The 17,951-nt window shown below is 38.7% G+C and overlaps 1 protein-coding gene across 8 annotated transcripts in view; it reads left to right on the plus strand.

The window, feature by feature from the left end:
* Positions 1-17,951, plus strand: part of LOC122323258 (adhesion G protein-coupled receptor L2-like) — a 95,764-nt gene that overhangs the window by 47,947 nt on the left and 29,866 nt on the right. For 5 of the 8 annotated variants that reach the window (XM_043217015.1, XM_043217007.1, XM_043216955.1 and 2 more), the window contains 4 exons: positions 9,287-9,571; positions 10,464-10,567; positions 11,862-12,047; positions 13,544-13,582. In XM_043217015.1, coding sequence (XP_043072950.1) covers positions 9,287-9,571; positions 10,464-10,567; positions 11,862-12,047; positions 13,544-13,582 — 614 coding nt within the window. The remainder of the gene's footprint in view (positions 1-9,286; positions 9,572-10,463; positions 10,568-11,861; positions 12,048-13,543; positions 13,583-17,951) is intronic. The other 3 variants (XM_043216974.1, XM_043216985.1, XM_043216999.1) reach the window with 1 other exon arrangement.

Below are 17,951 nucleotides of genomic sequence, written 5' to 3' on the forward strand. Positions count from 1 at the left end.
GGCAGGAAGCGTAGTCTAAATTTAATGCCAGCAATTAAGTGGCTACATTACTGCGTTTATTGAACTGTAAAATTATAGTGTAAGTGTTTTTGAGGTCCATTAAGATTGAATGGTAAAGTGCAGGTAGATCTGGAAGCGGTAGCAGTTTATCTCTACAGTATGTGGTCTATTATCAACGGCTGAAGAGATGCAGATGTTAATCTACCGAATGTTTCCCATTGGTTGCTTGGCACGGGTTTCAGTTTATAGACGTTGGAAGTTGGCAGGCTCTAAATCCATTTGTAGAAGTAGGAAAAGACTAGTACTTCGGATCTTTGCTATCGGTTTAGTCAGTTAGAAAGAAGATTTTAATGAAGTTTGATTGTTGATCTTTAAGCATTCCTGTTGCAGTCGCTCATACTTGGAGATTTGAGGCAACTTGTGTGAGTTTTATTATAAACTGCTTATTTATTAGGGCTGCCTCGATTTAAAGATTTTAATCGATAATTATTAGTTGGCTATTCAGTAACTTAAATGCATATACTAGGGGGCATTTAATATATAGCCTATTCATGTTTACATTTTAAATAATAAGCCACATTTGAGGTCGATAGGCCAAAGTTTGAATTTCCTGCTCGATATACTGTAATTATCCAAAGCACCAACCATTAATGATCTGTCCATCATGGGCTCTGACCGACTAATACAGTTTGAGCCAACTAAGACTCATCACATTGACTAACGTTTAGCTGAATATCATATTTCATAAAACATTGTAAAAGATCAGACGCATACTTATGCATTATTAATTTCTCAACATCTGCGATCGTCAGTGGTTATAAAAGAAAGTTTCCAGATGTACTAAAAGCCTATATACTCTCGTTTCCCTCAGATGACCTGATAGAGTCCTCATTCGTCTCAATCACGTATTACTGCTAGGGATGACGGGGAAGTTGACTCTCAGTCGACAACGGAAACCGATATTCAGTCATTTAATCAATAGTGGAGCTGAAACCCTACAGATAAACTCTCCCTCGAGGGTTCTCAGGCGCTGCACGGACTAGAAAATGCCAGGCTGGAGACATTTGAAGAAACTATTGATTGTGAGTGTACAGTAAATGTGTCTGACGTTTTTTTTATATTGGCCCAAAGCTGGGGTCATTCGCACCAACGTGCATTTCAGTCACCAGTAGTGGAATCACTTCTGAACACTCGTGTTTTCCTTTTGTTTTCTTTTTAACTTGGTTTTGTGTTTTTAGACATTGAGATCCTGGAAGCACCAAAAGAATTGGCACTTTGGTGCTGCCCAGACAGCACAAACACACGCTGATGCTAAATTACTGTTTTGACACCACCAGCGTGTAATAAACCCACCTCCAAATGGCAACCAGCAGAAAACTCCAGCTGGAGGACACTTTGGACAAAGACTACATTTGCATTTGGCAACTCCTGCTTTTAGCCTGATAGAAAGGAACCGACACCGCTTAGCCAGTCTTTTTTTCTCCAGGTTTTATTCAGTGAAGCATCCAGAGCAGTAATAAGCACAAGTCGGCGTCAATTATGTGACAGATTTGTTTAGCAATCTCACCACTTTTCCTCTTGAAATCCCAATTTCTCAGCAGACCATTCAGGATTGCTCTTCTCTCTGGAGTCATGTTATTCTTAATCGTTGTGAGCCGTTGAGTGCTCTCGTCTTTGATAGGCTATACGTCCTTGCGTTCTGATTTCTCCGCTGAGGGCGATTTCAGTGACACTGACTGAAATGACAGCTAATTGAGGCTACTTTTCCTGAAAGCTCTGACGGACAATGCTCCGATTCCTCCTCCTGCCAGGCGGTGAAATTGCCTGGCATAATAAAAAGAAAATTGTAGAGGTATGAGCCAGGAGATGTCAAAATAAAGCAATGAGGCAAGCTCGCCCATTGACAAGCAGTTTACCTCCGTATTTATTTTCTCTCACTCGCTCGCTCTCTTTGTTTTCCACTTCGCCAAAGAAGAACGTTTAAGTGGACGCAAGGTGAGTCCGGTTGCTAAAGGGCTGCTGAGGTGAAGAATCGAATGGTGTTTCACGAAGAAAGCATGCTTTCAATGGCATCTTTGTCTTACCTCCGTATGACGCTTGGCAGTGTTTATAAGCGCCACCTACTGTCCGATTATTGATAATGAAGCCTTCAACAACAGGCTGACATGCATTGTAACGACAAAAAATGCACATTCATTTTCTTATATGCATTTATTTTTACCTTATTTGCTCAACTTTCACTCAACAATTAATTTTTTCCAACTCGGCTTCAAAAGTGGGCGGGCAATATGCTGATATTTCCTGTTGATGTTAACATGAAACGGCTTGTTTCAATGATTCCTAGTTGACTTTGAGAGACAACAACGTTAAACACTGCATGAAAGGTCGTAATGTGGTACTTGTTTTCATCAAAATGTATTATTTACGTTTTGCAGTTTAGGATGCAACTGTGTACATTTAGAGGCTGACTGATATATTGACAAGGATGATATATCGGCCAATTCTTGGCTTTTTTTTATTATTCATGCCAGCCAGTAGTTTTTTGACTATGGGAAAATATTCCACCCCTGCTTAAAATTTCCAACATTTTTTAACATTTTAACAGATATGGACAGATTAGATCAGAACAGATAAGGCAAAAGTAGTTCCATTTTCTTTCTTTTTTTTTTATTTCTAAAGCAAAGTTGAACCTATGTCACAAAATTGGAGGTAAATGTGTAAAACTTAAATTATGAGTGTCAATAATTTACACTCGGTTTAGTTAGTAGTAGTAGTAGTAGTAGTAGTAGTAAAAAAAACACAGCACTAAGTACTGCAGCACTGGGGAAATGGTAAAAAAAAAAAATACATTTTTGGAGTATGAACTAACCCAAGGATTAGGTTAAGACATCTACAACATCCAAAAAACCCCCACTACATTAGGAAACCATTGCAAACTGAACCGCTTCCATACCGCAAGGGATTATGCACAATATTGGCTGAAAAATCAGTCACAGATGCATACTTTGAAAATCCACCAGAAATAGTATACTGTCTGAGTACCTTTGACATAGATTTCACTCTACTATGCTTTATTTGAAATCTGCTTTGCTTTTTAGGAACAATATTGCTCTCATTCAGCCTCTCATTCACATTTGTTCAGTGTGAATGTCTTAGTGAAGTATAATATCTGTGATTAAACCGTCAACCAATTAAGACATTAATTGAAAGTGAACCTTCTTAATTTAGCTGTGACTGCTAATTGTCTCAGCAAACCATCAGAAGAAAACACGCTTTTTTGTTTTGAGGGTCCTCTTCTACTGGTGTTGTTGCACACTGGGCTGTTCAGACAGATCTGGATCAGAATCAGTTGATTTTGTTAAATGCAGAAACAAAACCAGAAATTTTCCAGATTGGTGGTTTGGAAGCGTGTCCAGCGTTTTCTAACCGTTTGGTCCAAAAATGTAAAAAAAAATAAATAAAATAGGGGGAATAGATACAGGGTAATGTACTGTAAACCTCCTTGTTATACTTGGTTATAACTGGCAACCTAAAATAGTGTACAGGTCAGAACCAACTTTTTTTATTTATTTTTTAAATCTCAGTTTTTTGACATATGACAAATGAAAATGGTTCTAGCAGATTTATAAACATTCATATATTCATATATATTCAACATGCCTTTATGATTTTCACAGCAACTTTTTTTTTTTGGCCAAAAGAAGCAGCACAGGACAGCGCTAAATCAATAAAAAAAATGAATTATTTGCCATAGGTTTTTTTTTTTTAGAATCATGTGACACTCAAATAGATCGATGGACAGATGCTCTATGTCTTATTATTTATGAAGAAGAAATGAAGCGTGACTTTGAAATGTCAACCAGAAACGAGATCAACTAAATATCTGACCTTCTTGGATTAAGAACATTAACAAAGGCAAAAAGTTATGTAACACTATAATTCTGCGTCGTGTATAGTTTCAATGCCTTTCTTTTATCACGTACCGTGTGTAGTCTTCCTGCACTCGAGTCGCCCGAATTGGACATAAAATTGGACTTGCTTGCGTTATGCATTAATACAGAATGATGTTGTTACCTTACCTCAAGGCTACCGGTGAAGTTTGTAATGTTCATTATCCGACTAAAGATTGTTAACATCGGTGCATCAGGCTGTTTTTACCCAGACCTGTGACATGTGCCGGTAAGACCGACTGATCTCAGACTGATTTAAGAGTACAGCTGCTCAATACAATTGATTTCATTTCACTATTGCCAGCATTTCCGTGATCCTCCCTTGAACTTTAAAGCAAGGGTTCACAGCGAAATAAGGACAATAAGGACAGAAGAATAAGGACAAAATCGTCCTCAAAGCCGGTTTAGTGTACACACTTTCCTGAATAATCTCTCCGCCGTATCATCTTATTACCGTAATGCGATGATTCCCTCGGGTTTCATTTCATCCAGTTGCATTATATTCCCGCCGAGGAAGGAGATGAAATGGGTGAAAGCCAATACAAGCAGGCGTTGCTCCTCTCAGCTGACATCTAATCTGGTCCCACGTCCGTTTAATGCTGCAGTCCTCAAGTGCTGCTGCTTTATTACCAAATCAATGCTAAAGTAAAAATCGCTGTAGCAATGGTGCCATTCTGCAGCATCAGAAGCACTGACTTCAATCAAACGCTGGTTTACGTTCTACTACAGCGTTTCCCGTCCACATCTCCTACCTAGGCATCATCTGTGAAGCAGTATATACTTCATACATGAACCACGCTGACTGACAGGCAGTACTGGAGGATGATGATGATGATGATAAAGTACTTATGCATTTAAAATAACCGATTAGTTGCTTTTTAAGGATTATACGATTGCGTGTTATCATCATAAGCATTGATTCTTCTTTTTTTGTTGCACTTTATTTTACGTTGTTCTTGTGAAATACTGAATAATATACTACATCTATTTTCCATATGGTTTGGGATTTGCTACTTATGCATACAAGCGCTTGCAACAAGGATGCCTTAAAACGTTTTACTTTTTAAATAAACCCACTACTTATATAAGTTACTTATTTATTTTTGCACAGGCCATCAGTTAGTCAGGCGGCTATAATTACTGGATGCATTATAATAATTATTTGAACCATTGCTCACTGAATCATTTAACCATGTATTGCTACGCTTTATCTCTAAAACGTATTATAATGCACAAATTCATATCACTTGCAGTGTAACTAACGCACACATGCCGAACTGAGTAACACCAACTCTAATTTTTGTCGAATCATTTGTAATCAGTGAGGGACTACAATCTACCCAGCTAGCACTGCTCATCTGCTCACCCGCGGTACGTTACCAGGAAAAGTGCATTTGCATTAGTAGTGTTTGTATAGGCCTAGCGCAGAATGAATGTAAACAGTGGGTTATGTCTGGAGGGATTGTAAACAGATGGGACAAAATTACTGATGTGTCAAAATAGATCATTAGTGCATTAGTGTAGTAAATGAAGCCTATTAGACTCGCTGCTGTCTGTAATGTCATCAATAATCATCAAACGGCAATAAGACCGAGAAAAAAATGACTTACTGCTCTTGTCTGGAAAGCTTTAGCAGCTTTATTAAATAAGTCCTCTGCAGTTCGGTTCTCAACGCACTCCTGTTTATTTGTTTTGGCTATTGATGTTTTGAAGCTATATTTAGTCGGATGAAAATTGCTCGGTTATTGATTAAGCTTAAACAGTGAAGCAGACCTGAGTAAATGCGCGCCTCGAACTTAATTTGCTTTTGATAAACGTTCAAGTAAAAGCATCGGCCAATAGCACGGTCTTTAGTCGGGGTCTAGATATATATTTTTTGCATATAGAACAGAATAGTTTGAGCTACATTAGCATTTTTTATTGAAAAAAATAAGCAAGCTTTACAAATATAGTTTTATAATTCTGTTTATTTTACTGATGGATAAAATGGAGCATGCGGCAAGCATGAGGAGTTTTCACTACAAATAATTATCATCAAGCGCTTTAATGTGAAGGGTTATACACTTTCCGTCTTGTTCCGTTTTAATCTGCCAGTAAATATTGTGCCTTTATCTCTGTGAGCTGTGACACGCTCATCACTCCAGAGCTTCGGTGGCAGGAGCTCTTTTAGTTTGATCAAGCGCCGTGTTTCAGGTTGTTGGTTTTGTGTTTTGGCAGCCCTTTTTTCAGTTTTTTTTTTATTGCGGGAGTGTTGCTAAAGTTTAAAAACACAATAGACCAGATCTGACCTTGTTTATTTTATCTGTGGAAATGATGGAAAGTGCTTTGAGTCATCTATTAATGTTCTTAAAATTTAGTACAAAACACACTTTAGCCTCTGTCTTCAGCTTTCTAAAATCTATTCACCATGAAACTGCTATTGGATGTTTGATATGACACGCATGCGCGCACACACACACACACACACACACACACACACACACACACACACACACACACACACACACACACGCACACTTACACACATACTCACACACATACTCACTCACTCACACACTCACTTACTCACACACTCACACACACACACTCACTCACTCACACACACACACACACACATACTCACACACACACTCACTCACTTACTCACACACACACACACACACACACACACTCACACTCACTCACACACACACACTCACACACACTCACACACACTCACACACACACTCACTCACACTCACACACACACACACACACACACTCACTCACACTCTCACACACACACACTCTCACACACACACACACACACACACTCACACACTCTCTCACACACACACACACTCTCTCACACACACACACACACACACACACACACACACACTGACTTTTCCATGCTCACACACACACACACACACACACACACACACACACACACACACACACACACACACACACACACACACACACACTCTCTCTCACACACACAGCTAAAACCTTGGACTTAGAGGCCCGTGGTTGATTTTATTGTGATAACATTATAATGCTTCAGATAGAATGATAAGCAGCAGTTCATCTTCCTTTGTTATCACTGATCAGGGACGTCGTACAGAACGGGCGCCGCATCTATTCTATACTACATACATATTAAATACATGCTGCATTTTATTTCTGTGGGACGAAGCCCTGAAGCACATCTTTTTGACATGCTAATCGACATGTATCGGTCGCCGTTTGTTAAAGACGATATTACACGTTACGTTTTTTAAATGTTTTTTTTTTTTTAAAGTGTCTTCTGCTTCTCAAAAATGTGAAATATCATTGCAACTTGAAACATGCATTTTCTATTTGAGTATATTTTGATTTATTTCAGATTTTTCAGCATCATCACTCCAGTCTTCACCGATCCTTCAGAAATCATTTTGATATGCTGATTTATTGCTCAGCTAATATCTGGTGAATTTTTTTTTTTATTCATTTATTTTTACAAGATTTTAAAACAATAGCATTTATTTGAATTCGAAACATTATAACCGTTTTTAAGCTCACATTTTATCAATTTAATGCATTTAGTGCTGAATAGAGTTGGCAGTATATCATGATTTCAGTGGAAATGTCGGGCAGCACAATTGTTTTCAACATTGATGGCAATCAGAAATTTTTCTTAAGTGCCAAATAAGTGTATTAGAACACTGGATGCTGAAAATTCTCAGAAATAATAAATTGCATTTCACATTTTTTATCGTATTTCTGATCTAATAAAGGCAGCGCTGGAGAGCAGTAGAGACTTTATCACGTTTAAAAATCATAATGTTTAATTCAGCTTCGTCCGTCCGGGCCGAACGTCTCTGTCTTCAATGATGATTTCACTGAGAACGCACCCGAGCATCCAGAACATGTTCGTCCTTGTATCTCAGGGAGAGCAAGATGGTGCGCAGCTTCTTTATATGCGTGACGTGACGGACGCGTGGAGGGCGGGACCTGCTCACCGCCTGCCAATGATTTTCTTCAGGCTCCGGCAGAGTCTGCAATGAAAGGCAGCGGAGATATCGATTCTGAGCACATTCGTCTCTCGTGATATTCATTATTACGGATGATTTCCACGCGGTCGCTGCTCTGTCTGATGCAGCAGCTCACAGACACAGAGGAGAATTCAGAAGCGCTCACGGATTCATACACGAATCAGAATCTCTCCTGGACACGTCCGTATCCGCGCCTGCTCTCCTTTGGGTTCTTGCAGATTAAATGCACTGCAAGACAGCGTAATCTATCCGTCCATTCATCTTTCTTGACGTTTATCCTGTGTGGGGTTGTGGGAGTGCTGGGAACTAGCCTGAGTCTCGCGCTGAAGGCAGAGAAACAGTCTGGGATAAGTCCATCACAGGGCACACACACACACACACACACACACACACACACACACACACACACACACACGTCTACAGGCAATTTATCATCTCCGTTTCACCTTCATGTGTTTGTGTTGTGAAGGAGACCGAAGCCTACACATGGAGAACATTAGGAAGGGAAATGATCCAATCAGCTCACAATATTATGCATTTTAACAATGTTTTAGTAGAATTGAACGAATTATAAAATTAAGGAATGAATAAGGGTACACAAATAAAATTATTAAAATGTATAATAAATTAAAGCATTTTATATCCCAAAACACGTACTAGCCTAACATGAAGCAGCAACGTTTATATACTTATTATCTATTAATCTTTTAAGTTAGCATTTTCAATTCGAATATTAATTTCAGTTAAAATATTTTCATATTTTTCTGTGTGATATTTATAATTAATTTCAACTTTATTTCAGGTGTAGAATTTTTAAATGTATTAAAAATGTTTCATTTAGTTTTTTTCCTTTATTTTGTTTTATTTGTCTGGTTTTTAGTAATGTTTTTTTTTTTTTGGTAATTTATTTTGATTTCAGTAAAATTGTAATCGACTTTTAGCACATCAAAAATGAGAAATGCAACATTATTTTTATTTCGAATAATTTTATGCTCACTCTTTAAGGTCACTAACCATAACAAACTCAATAGTCAATATTTGCTGCTTATTAAAAGTTAGTAATTTAAGTATTAAGTGCTTTAATACTACTAATAAACAGCCAGTATGCTAGTTTATAGTGGGAATATGCTTTTTATGGTTTCAGTCAAAACTGAGCTAGTCAATCATGTCTCTGAATTCAATAATGAAGTGCATTAATCTGAAAACACACACACACACACTCGGTTAACGATTTCACGTATCAAACAGTGTCTGTGTTGATAAAAGGTGAGGTGAAGCGTCTTGTCTGAACCGTCTCTCTCTCTCTGGTTCCCACAGTCCCGACGGTCTCTGATTATATAACATCAACGCTGCAGCCCAGACGATCCACAGCTCCCATCAGGACCACGCCGATCAGCATCACCCAGAGACCGGCGCTCAACAGCAGCGTGACGCCGGACCCCGGGGCCGTGGACCGCCCCGGCCCGCCGCCGGACCCCAGCGCCGTCAGCCCGCCGCCCTCCAGCAGACGCTTCTGTGACGGGACGGAGCGGAGAGGCATCTCCTGGCCTCAGACGCACCGCGGAGCCACGGTGGAGCGGCCCTGTCCCAAAGGCACTCGAGGTGCGGCCCGCCGTTTCGCTTTTTGGAGCGGCGGCGAAATAAGATGTGCATTCGGTAGCCGAGTTAATATGCAAATGCCACGCGGTGCTGTTTTTAAATAAAAAAGTTTTCATAGCATAAATATTATATTACAAAATCCAGCAGATACGGTCTTGATTAGCATTTGATTAGGGCCGGTTTTAAGCCTTGTTAAGCCTGGCTCACACTGTGCAATTTTGCAATTTTTTTTCTCTTACTTAATGTTTTTGCCTTGTTTTCTAATTTAAGAAATCTCGAATCAAGAGGAATTTACTGTACGAGCAAAATTACTTCATATATTATGTCTTGTTTCTCTATTATCGGTAACGAATGTGCATATTTTGGTTTTGGAGTCATTTTAATTGTTTTCATGCTGGTAGAAAATCTGGTCCTTTAATCTTAAAATGAAAACGTTTATGATCTCAGATTGAAAACACCAACAGGAACGAGCGCAACTTAAAAATTAATGCAGTGTTTTCCACCAACTGGCAACCCGGGGTGTTGAAATACAGTTTGGTAAACTGCCAAAACAAACAGTGTGTGTGTGTATATATATATATATATATATATATATATATATATACAAACATGATTAATGGTGTAAATACCAGCAATTTGACATTAGTACATTACATTATGTGGTTCATTTTAATAGCAGCTTCTTAAAGGGAAATGCCCACAAATGCATATTCAGTAAGGGCTCAAAAATAAGGGCGCCCTTGTCTAATACATCGCTGCTTTAGCTTCGGCCAGGTTTACTGACGTGCGCCGGAGCTAGCCGTTAGTAAATCTGGCCCTTGATCTTAGAAGGAATACGTTTGGGATGTAAATGAGGAAGTCGGTGTTGAGCAGGCGTCCTCCCGTGTCTCTCCAGGCATCGCTCTGTTCCTCTGCACGTCTGCCGATGGGATCTGGAGCCCCAAAGGTCCTGATCTCAGTAACTGCACGTCTCACTGGGTGACGCAGGTGGCGCAGAAGGTGAGGCACGGCCTTTATAATGTCACTGTATGTCTTTTCACGTTGCTGCAAAGCAGCTTTACTGAAAACCATCATAGTAAAGCTTACAGTTCACGCCCCAAAGGTTGCATTCGGCAGATTGGTCTTTTTGCAAACAACAACTAAAAGTCATGCAGTTTAGTTTTCCTCTATAGCGTATTTTGCACGAGTGTGCTTTATGTATGCAAATGACGTTGGATATAATATATTTATGCTTTAATGATATGAACGATCACACAGCTGAGATTTCCTAAACAGGGCCAGTTTTTGAAATTATTACAGATTTCTCCTGTTTTAAAAGAAGCATAAAAGCACTCTTCTTTACCTGAATGTCTATTAAAATGTGATTTATTTCTGTGAAGCGCAGCTGATGAGTGTCACACGATCCTTCAGAAATCATCCTAATCATCCTATATGCTGCTTAAGAAAGAGTTGAAGCTATTAATACTAATTAATACCAAGTAATACTTTTATCCAGCAATAATGCGTTTAAACTACACTTGAATTTTCTATTTATTAAAAACTAAAAGTGTGGCGATATCCACAAGAACGTGAAGCAACAAAAAAAGTCATTCTTTACGGTTAATTATAAGAACCGTTATTAATTACTTGGCGCCAATAATTGAGAAGCAAATCAACAAATGAGAAGGATTTATGAGAATAAATGACATTTTACAGTGTATTCAAATAGAAAACAGCTATTTTAAAAAGTAATGATATTTCACAATATTACTGTTTTTTTTTATTAAATACAAGAATTTCAATTATTTGATTAAAATTAAAAATGGTGACCATAACAAACTTCCTTCAAAAACTCTAGTGTGTGTGTGTGTGTTTATTTATATATATATATATATATGTATATATATATATATGTACTAATAAAAGCAGGATGCACTATATATTCAACTATATATATACATATATATATATATATATATATATATTTTAATTAATTCTTATATGATGTGCTTCAAGTTTAAGAATATTAAAATAGACAGGCATAAAATTTCTCAACACACACACACACACACACACACACACACACACACACACACACACACACACACACACACACACACACACACACACACACACACACACACACACACACACACACACACACACACACACACATACTATTTTCCACATGGAATTTAAAAAATTAATACATTTAAGAAAATGTGGAACTAACGCATCATTGACTCTTGTCAGAGCGATATGTTCTGGTGAAAAAGCCCATGGTTTTTGTATGACTGGACGGTGTTTGTGACAGATCCGGAGCGGCGAGAACGCAGCGAACCTGGCGAACGAGCTGGCGAGGCACACGCAGGGCCCCGTGTACGCCGGGGACGTCAGCTCCTCGGTGCGCCTCATGGAGCAGCTGGTGGACATCCTGGACGCTCAGCTGCAGGAGCTCAAGCCCAACGATAAAGACACGGCCGGACGGAGCTTCAACAAGGTACTGTCCACAGCCGCTGATGAAGTCTAGTCCTAAAAACAGCTCTTCAGGAGAGATTCAGTTTTATTAGTTCAGTTTAGTGATTAGAGAATATAGGATTTACATAGAAGGTGCGTTTTCCAGGACACCGAAGCCTTCGAACAGAAACGCGATACACGTTTTAACACGAGCAAATTATCTGAATGATCTGCTCTCCACATTTCTGATGTAGTTCTGTGCTGTTATTGGATCGTCTGAAAACCCGTTACTTCACGTTAACCTTTGTGCAAAACCTCAAAAGCGATTTCCTCGTGTGGAAATAGTGGGGAACACATCTGAGTAGAAGTGACAGTGAAATTCAGCAGCATTGCATCATTCAGGCCCAGAGCACCGCAAACATAACAGGAAGAAATACGTGTGTGTGTGTGTGTGTGTGTGTGTGTGTGTGTGTGTGTGTGTGTGTGTGTGTGTGTGTGTGTGCGTGCAATATTAAAATACACATTTCTTACATTCCTTATTGTAATTTTACACCATTACAGCTTTAACTACATAATTGTGCCTGATTGCTACGGTGGTGTTCTTGACTATCTGGTAATGTTAGACCTCGATTAACGTAATCCTAGTGAACGTCCTAATATGAAAATGACATTATTCCAATAGCACTATAAATATTAAACTTTGTTCTCAAAATCTTCTTCTTTCTTCTTCTTCTTCTTCTTCTTCTGGCAGCTGTCGTTGGGTTTAATGGATTTCCTGGCTTCGTTTGAAAGCACGCTCTAACATTTTCATCTCCATTTTTCCTCCTCAGCCAGTGCCTTATAGAAGAGAGACGCACATTCAAAGACATGTTTAATTGAAATGGGTTTAATGGATGTCCTTTTATCCTCTGCGACCTCAGCGTTGAATATATGCAGATATTTCTTCAGCTATAGGCACTTTTTGCCCCGTGGTCTTTCAGAAACGAAGAGCCCACTTTTCCGAGCTCAGTAAGAGGTTATGTAAGTTGTCTTCTAACAATGGCAACGGAGCGACGTTTGGAAACATATTTCTCTCTGTTGAGGTCAGTTTCATAATCTGCATTCTGCGCATTCAAAATGCGAACCTTGTGATATTCTGACACCTCTTCTTTACAAATGCAGCTTTACAGAAATCGCATGCAAAAGATTCTGTTAACGTGATGGTGTTTACTTAGACTTTTTATTAACATGGCCTCATTGTGTTTTATCTGAAGCATGCCGTTCGGAAATTTAAATCTTTAAATGAAAAGCAAAATAGATTTATTGTGCCACGCGAGGAGGAAAAAAGCCCCCAAACAAAATAAAAATCAATCACTGGAACATAAAAGTGCCCGTAGTTGAAGCGAAACACACAGACATGATATGACTGACACACAGACTCTTATTTGTTCTCTTTCCCTCTCTCTCTCTTTCTCTCTCTCTCTCTCTCTCTCTCTCTCTCTGTGTGTGTGTGTGTGTTCTTCCTAATCTTCCGTCTTTGTGTTTGAAACCAAAAAAAAGCGCCAAAAAAGAGAGAGGACTTGCAGGGCCTATATGAAGGTATATATGGACACAATCCCAGAATTCCCTTCACCTGCTCTGCTGCATGCAGCTTGTTTGTCTGGCTGGAAGTCCATCTGTCTGTTTTTCTGCTGATACGCGACTCTCTTTTAGGGCAGTTCTGTCTTTCTGTTCTCTTCTGTGTCGCTTTCATCATCCCCCTCTTTTCTGTTCACCTCCTCCTGTCCGCTTGTCTTGTCTTAAAGCAGTAGCTCACCCAAAATCGAAAGATTGCTGAAAATGTCCTCACCCTCAGGTCATCTAAGGTATAAATGAGTCGCCTTGAATCGGAAACGTAGCGTTGAATCAGTGCCTCGGTATTGCGGTGAATGGGTGCCGTCTGCATGAGAGTCCAAACGGCTGATAAAAACACGATAATCCACAGCGCTCCGATCCAGCAGTCAACATCTGGAGGAGACAAAAGCTGCGAAACAAATCCATCATGAAGACGTTTTTAACTTCGAACCATTGCTTCTGGCTAAAATAGGATTAGAAGCAACCGTTTGAAGTTAAAAGTCCTTAATGATGGTTTTGTTTCTTACTTTGCCTTCTCCAGATGTTCAGCGGCGTGATGTTTTTATCAGCCGTTTGGACTCTCGTTCTGACGGCACCCATTCACTGCAAAGCATTCCTTGCCGAGACACGATGATGAATCGAGTGTTTGGGATGACCTGAAGGCGAGCTCCTTCGGCAAATATATGTATCTGGGTGAACCATTTCTTTAACCACGCACTCTGCTTTTCCGTTGACTCGGAGTAATTGGATTTCTGGCTGGTTTCTGCTCATCTTTCTGTCTGCTGTCGTTGGTTGTCTGAGTAATTGACATCCCGCGGTCGTGATCGCTGGGGCCTGTACCTGATCGCGCGATCAAAGCGTCTTCCTCACCCGCTTCAGTCTGAGTCCTCTCGCATTTCTTTGTAATCTTTTATGCATATCTCTGCTGTTGTGTTTTTCGTTCGTTTCAGTGAGTTATTCAAAGCCGCCGCTGTGAAAGAACAATGCCGCTGTTGCTTATTTTCTTTCGTGTGCTGATGTGTTTCCTTTTGACACAGGAAGTTGGACTGGGACATACCGAAACAACCAATAGGCTTTAGCTTTTAGTCGTGGACTAGGACTTGCTGGTATTTGAACATTTTGCTCCATCTGAGACTCGAAGGCTGTGTTTTGGTCTGGTTCATGCGATGAGTTTTCGTTCAGGTTTGGGGTTATTAAAGAACATCGGCTGGCCGTACACCTTACCAGGAAGAAAAGGGTTTACTTTGAAACCGTTATTGGCAGTAAATGTCATAAATAGTTACAAAGACACAGCACCATTGAATTATACTAAAAGTTTTATGGAGTTGTATTGTAATTCTTACCTCCACAATTAAAATCAGGGCCAAAATGCATGCATTCATTGCTTTAAATGTTGCATGCATTGCAAAAAAAAATTATGAATAAATAAAAAGTGTAGTGTTTTTGTTTTCTGTGCACCAACGGCTAGAATACAAAATTAAATTATTGAAAAACAATACAATTAAGTGGGTTTAAAATAAGAAGAAATGTCTGTCAGATGAGTATTAAAACGTTTGGTTCTTGTTTTAATCATAAACTCATACGTTTGAACTGGAAAACCGGACAAAAGTAGTAAGCGTGTCTTATTAGTAAGTGTCACTAATATAAGACGTTCATATTTTAATAACGCGATTGTATCAACCGTTCAGTTTATTCAGGCGACCTGCAGAAACCACATGGAGTTTTGAAAGGCCGAAATTGTATTTTCTTCGTAAAATGCATGACCGCATAACACTAGAAAACTCCATCTCTGCTTTCTGTACACGCATCTAAAATGTAAAGTCCTTCCCGAGCTTAACTTAGACTTGTTTGGTGGTGATGGCTGATGTTGTTTGGCCGGGCGTCAGCTCTCAAGGCCGCTCGCTCTTCAGGCGGCCCACACATGTCCGTAATAAGTTGACAAGCAGCGAGGCACGGGGCTGAGAACACTGCTTGTGGCTGAGCAGATGCTTTTGACTCGCTGTAGTGTAATTGCAGGGGAATCTCGCTGGAGTAATCACGGGTTAAGTGTCCGGCCATTACTGCGTCATTCAAGGGCTCTGTGGTAATGAGATCCTCTGGTTAGCTCCACAGTTAACGGGTCAAGTCCTTTAGAAGTTCAGAGCCAAGTTCAAATTTGTATTCATTTCCCTATTTTTGTTATTATATTTTAATATAAATTGCTTAAAGAAATAGTTCACCCAAAAATTCTCTGTCCCAAATCTGTATGAATTTAAACACAAAGGTCACCAGTTTTGGGTCACCATTGACTTCCATGGTATTTTTTTTTTCAAAATATCTCCCTTTGTGTACGAACTACTCGAGGGTGAGCAAAGGATGACAGATTTTTGGTGCGAACCGTTTCTTTGCATATTAAATTATTTAAAAAATGTCAAGCTGAATTTATTTCCAAGACGAGTATTAAACATACATTAAAAAAAAATCTAAGCAAACTTACGAAAACGTAAAAAAAAATAGGCCACATTTATGATGTATGGGAAGAATTAATTTCTGTGTAAATAAGAAGTCATTCTTATATGAATTATGCTTTGAACTAAATGCTACAGATTGGCTTTAAACCAGTGGTCTACGCAGAAATCTGTTTTATTCATGAAATCTGTTCTTTTTGAGGCTTTTAAATAATGAAAAAAAAAAGTTGTTTTATTATTCTGCAGCAGATTTAATGCACAAATTTCTATGGCCTCAGTAATATCAACATAATCAAATCTTTGCAACACAATCTAATTTTAGAAAAAAAGAGATTTTTCTTTTAGTAAAAGATATTGTACAAAGCAGGTTCGCTTTACTTAATTTTCCAGACAGATCTCAAATTTTTTTTATTTATTTATTTAACATATATTTATGTGCATATTTTATCTTAAAGTTAAATATCATTGAACTAAGAAATGACAACGTATATTTATGTAATTGAAAGTATCTGCTATACTGTTATAAAGATCTCGTTCGTTTACATTTGAGGTGTCAGAATTGAATCGTATAAATGTCTGAATCTGCGCCATATTGCATACACTCGCTCAGTTTGAGCCTCTGAACAGAGCAGCTGTTTTATGTTCTCAATATTCTCACTATGCGAGACTAAATGAGCCATAAAAACCTGATGCATCAAATAAGACACAAAGCCTATAACCGTATACTGTATGCAGAAAAGAGTAATAATTCGCTCCTTAACAGAAAGGCATACTGGTTGAGGCCAATGCAAATGAAATGAGAACATCTCGTTTTCTGGAGTCTTTATAGTCTTCGAGCTACTTCCAGTCCGATAATGCTTTTTACTTTAGAGAAAGATTTTTTTTTTGGTGCACGGCTGTTACAGAAAGGAATGCATACAATATTGATCCCCAGCAGGACGTTTAATATGGTGTGGGAAACCCAGAGTCCAGTAGTGAAGGATAATCTTCAGACAACTACAAGACGCTGTTTGAGCACTGGATAAGAACTAGTGTTGGCTTCAATCCACTTAAAGGGTTAGTTCACTCAAAAATGAAAATGTTTTACTTACCTATCGAATCATCCTTCGTGTATGTGACTTCCTTCTTTCGGCTGAATCCAAACAAATTAGGGATTTGTTGAGGGAAAAGTCATAGTTAATAGTTAACAATTTTTTGATGTAACTGATTTGAATCATCTAAAAGAAGAAAGCCACATGCATGCACACAGGATGCTTCATTGATGGGTGAACTTACCCTTTAAGTCTGAGTCCAGTCAAACTCTTAACCTTGCTTCGGTGGAAACGAGGCCTATTGATTCTGGCCATTTTACATCGTCATAATTAGTTCTGCTTAACAAAGTCATGTGATACAAGTAATGTCTGAGAGATTTTTAAAATGTGAAATATTACAGGGTGGAACTTGACTTTATTCACTGTTACAGTAAATGTATAACTGCAAGCGTGGGTTGAGTGACTGGACCTCAAGAGTCAGGCTAGACGGCATTTAGGATTTTTCTGTAGAAAAATGTAGTCTTTCCAATGGCATACACTGTGTAATAAAAACCTGCATGTGCTCCATAACTCACAGCTGGTGAGTTTTTAAATGCTTTTGTTATGTAAGGACTAATTACCAAAGATTTGTTGGACTATTAGTGAATAATGCAAACACCCAGTGTTTTTGGACTCTTAATAACTAACTGTGAAGATTTATTTTAAAAACATTTCTCTTGGAAGCTAGAAGCTGAAGAAATGTTTAATAATAATAATAATAAATACAAAACAACAGCAAAAACTAATACTAAACTAATGAAAGTAAAACATTCCCAAGGCAATTATTAATTACAACCAAAAGGAAAAGAAATAAATCAAAATTGCGCATGAAATCGT

Source organism: Puntigrus tetrazona, chromosome 2 (assembly GCF_018831695.1).
Source record: "Puntigrus tetrazona isolate hp1 chromosome 2, ASM1883169v1, whole genome shotgun sequence".
Classification (NCBI taxonomy): Eukaryota; Metazoa; Chordata; class Actinopteri; order Cypriniformes; family Cyprinidae; genus Puntigrus; species Puntigrus tetrazona.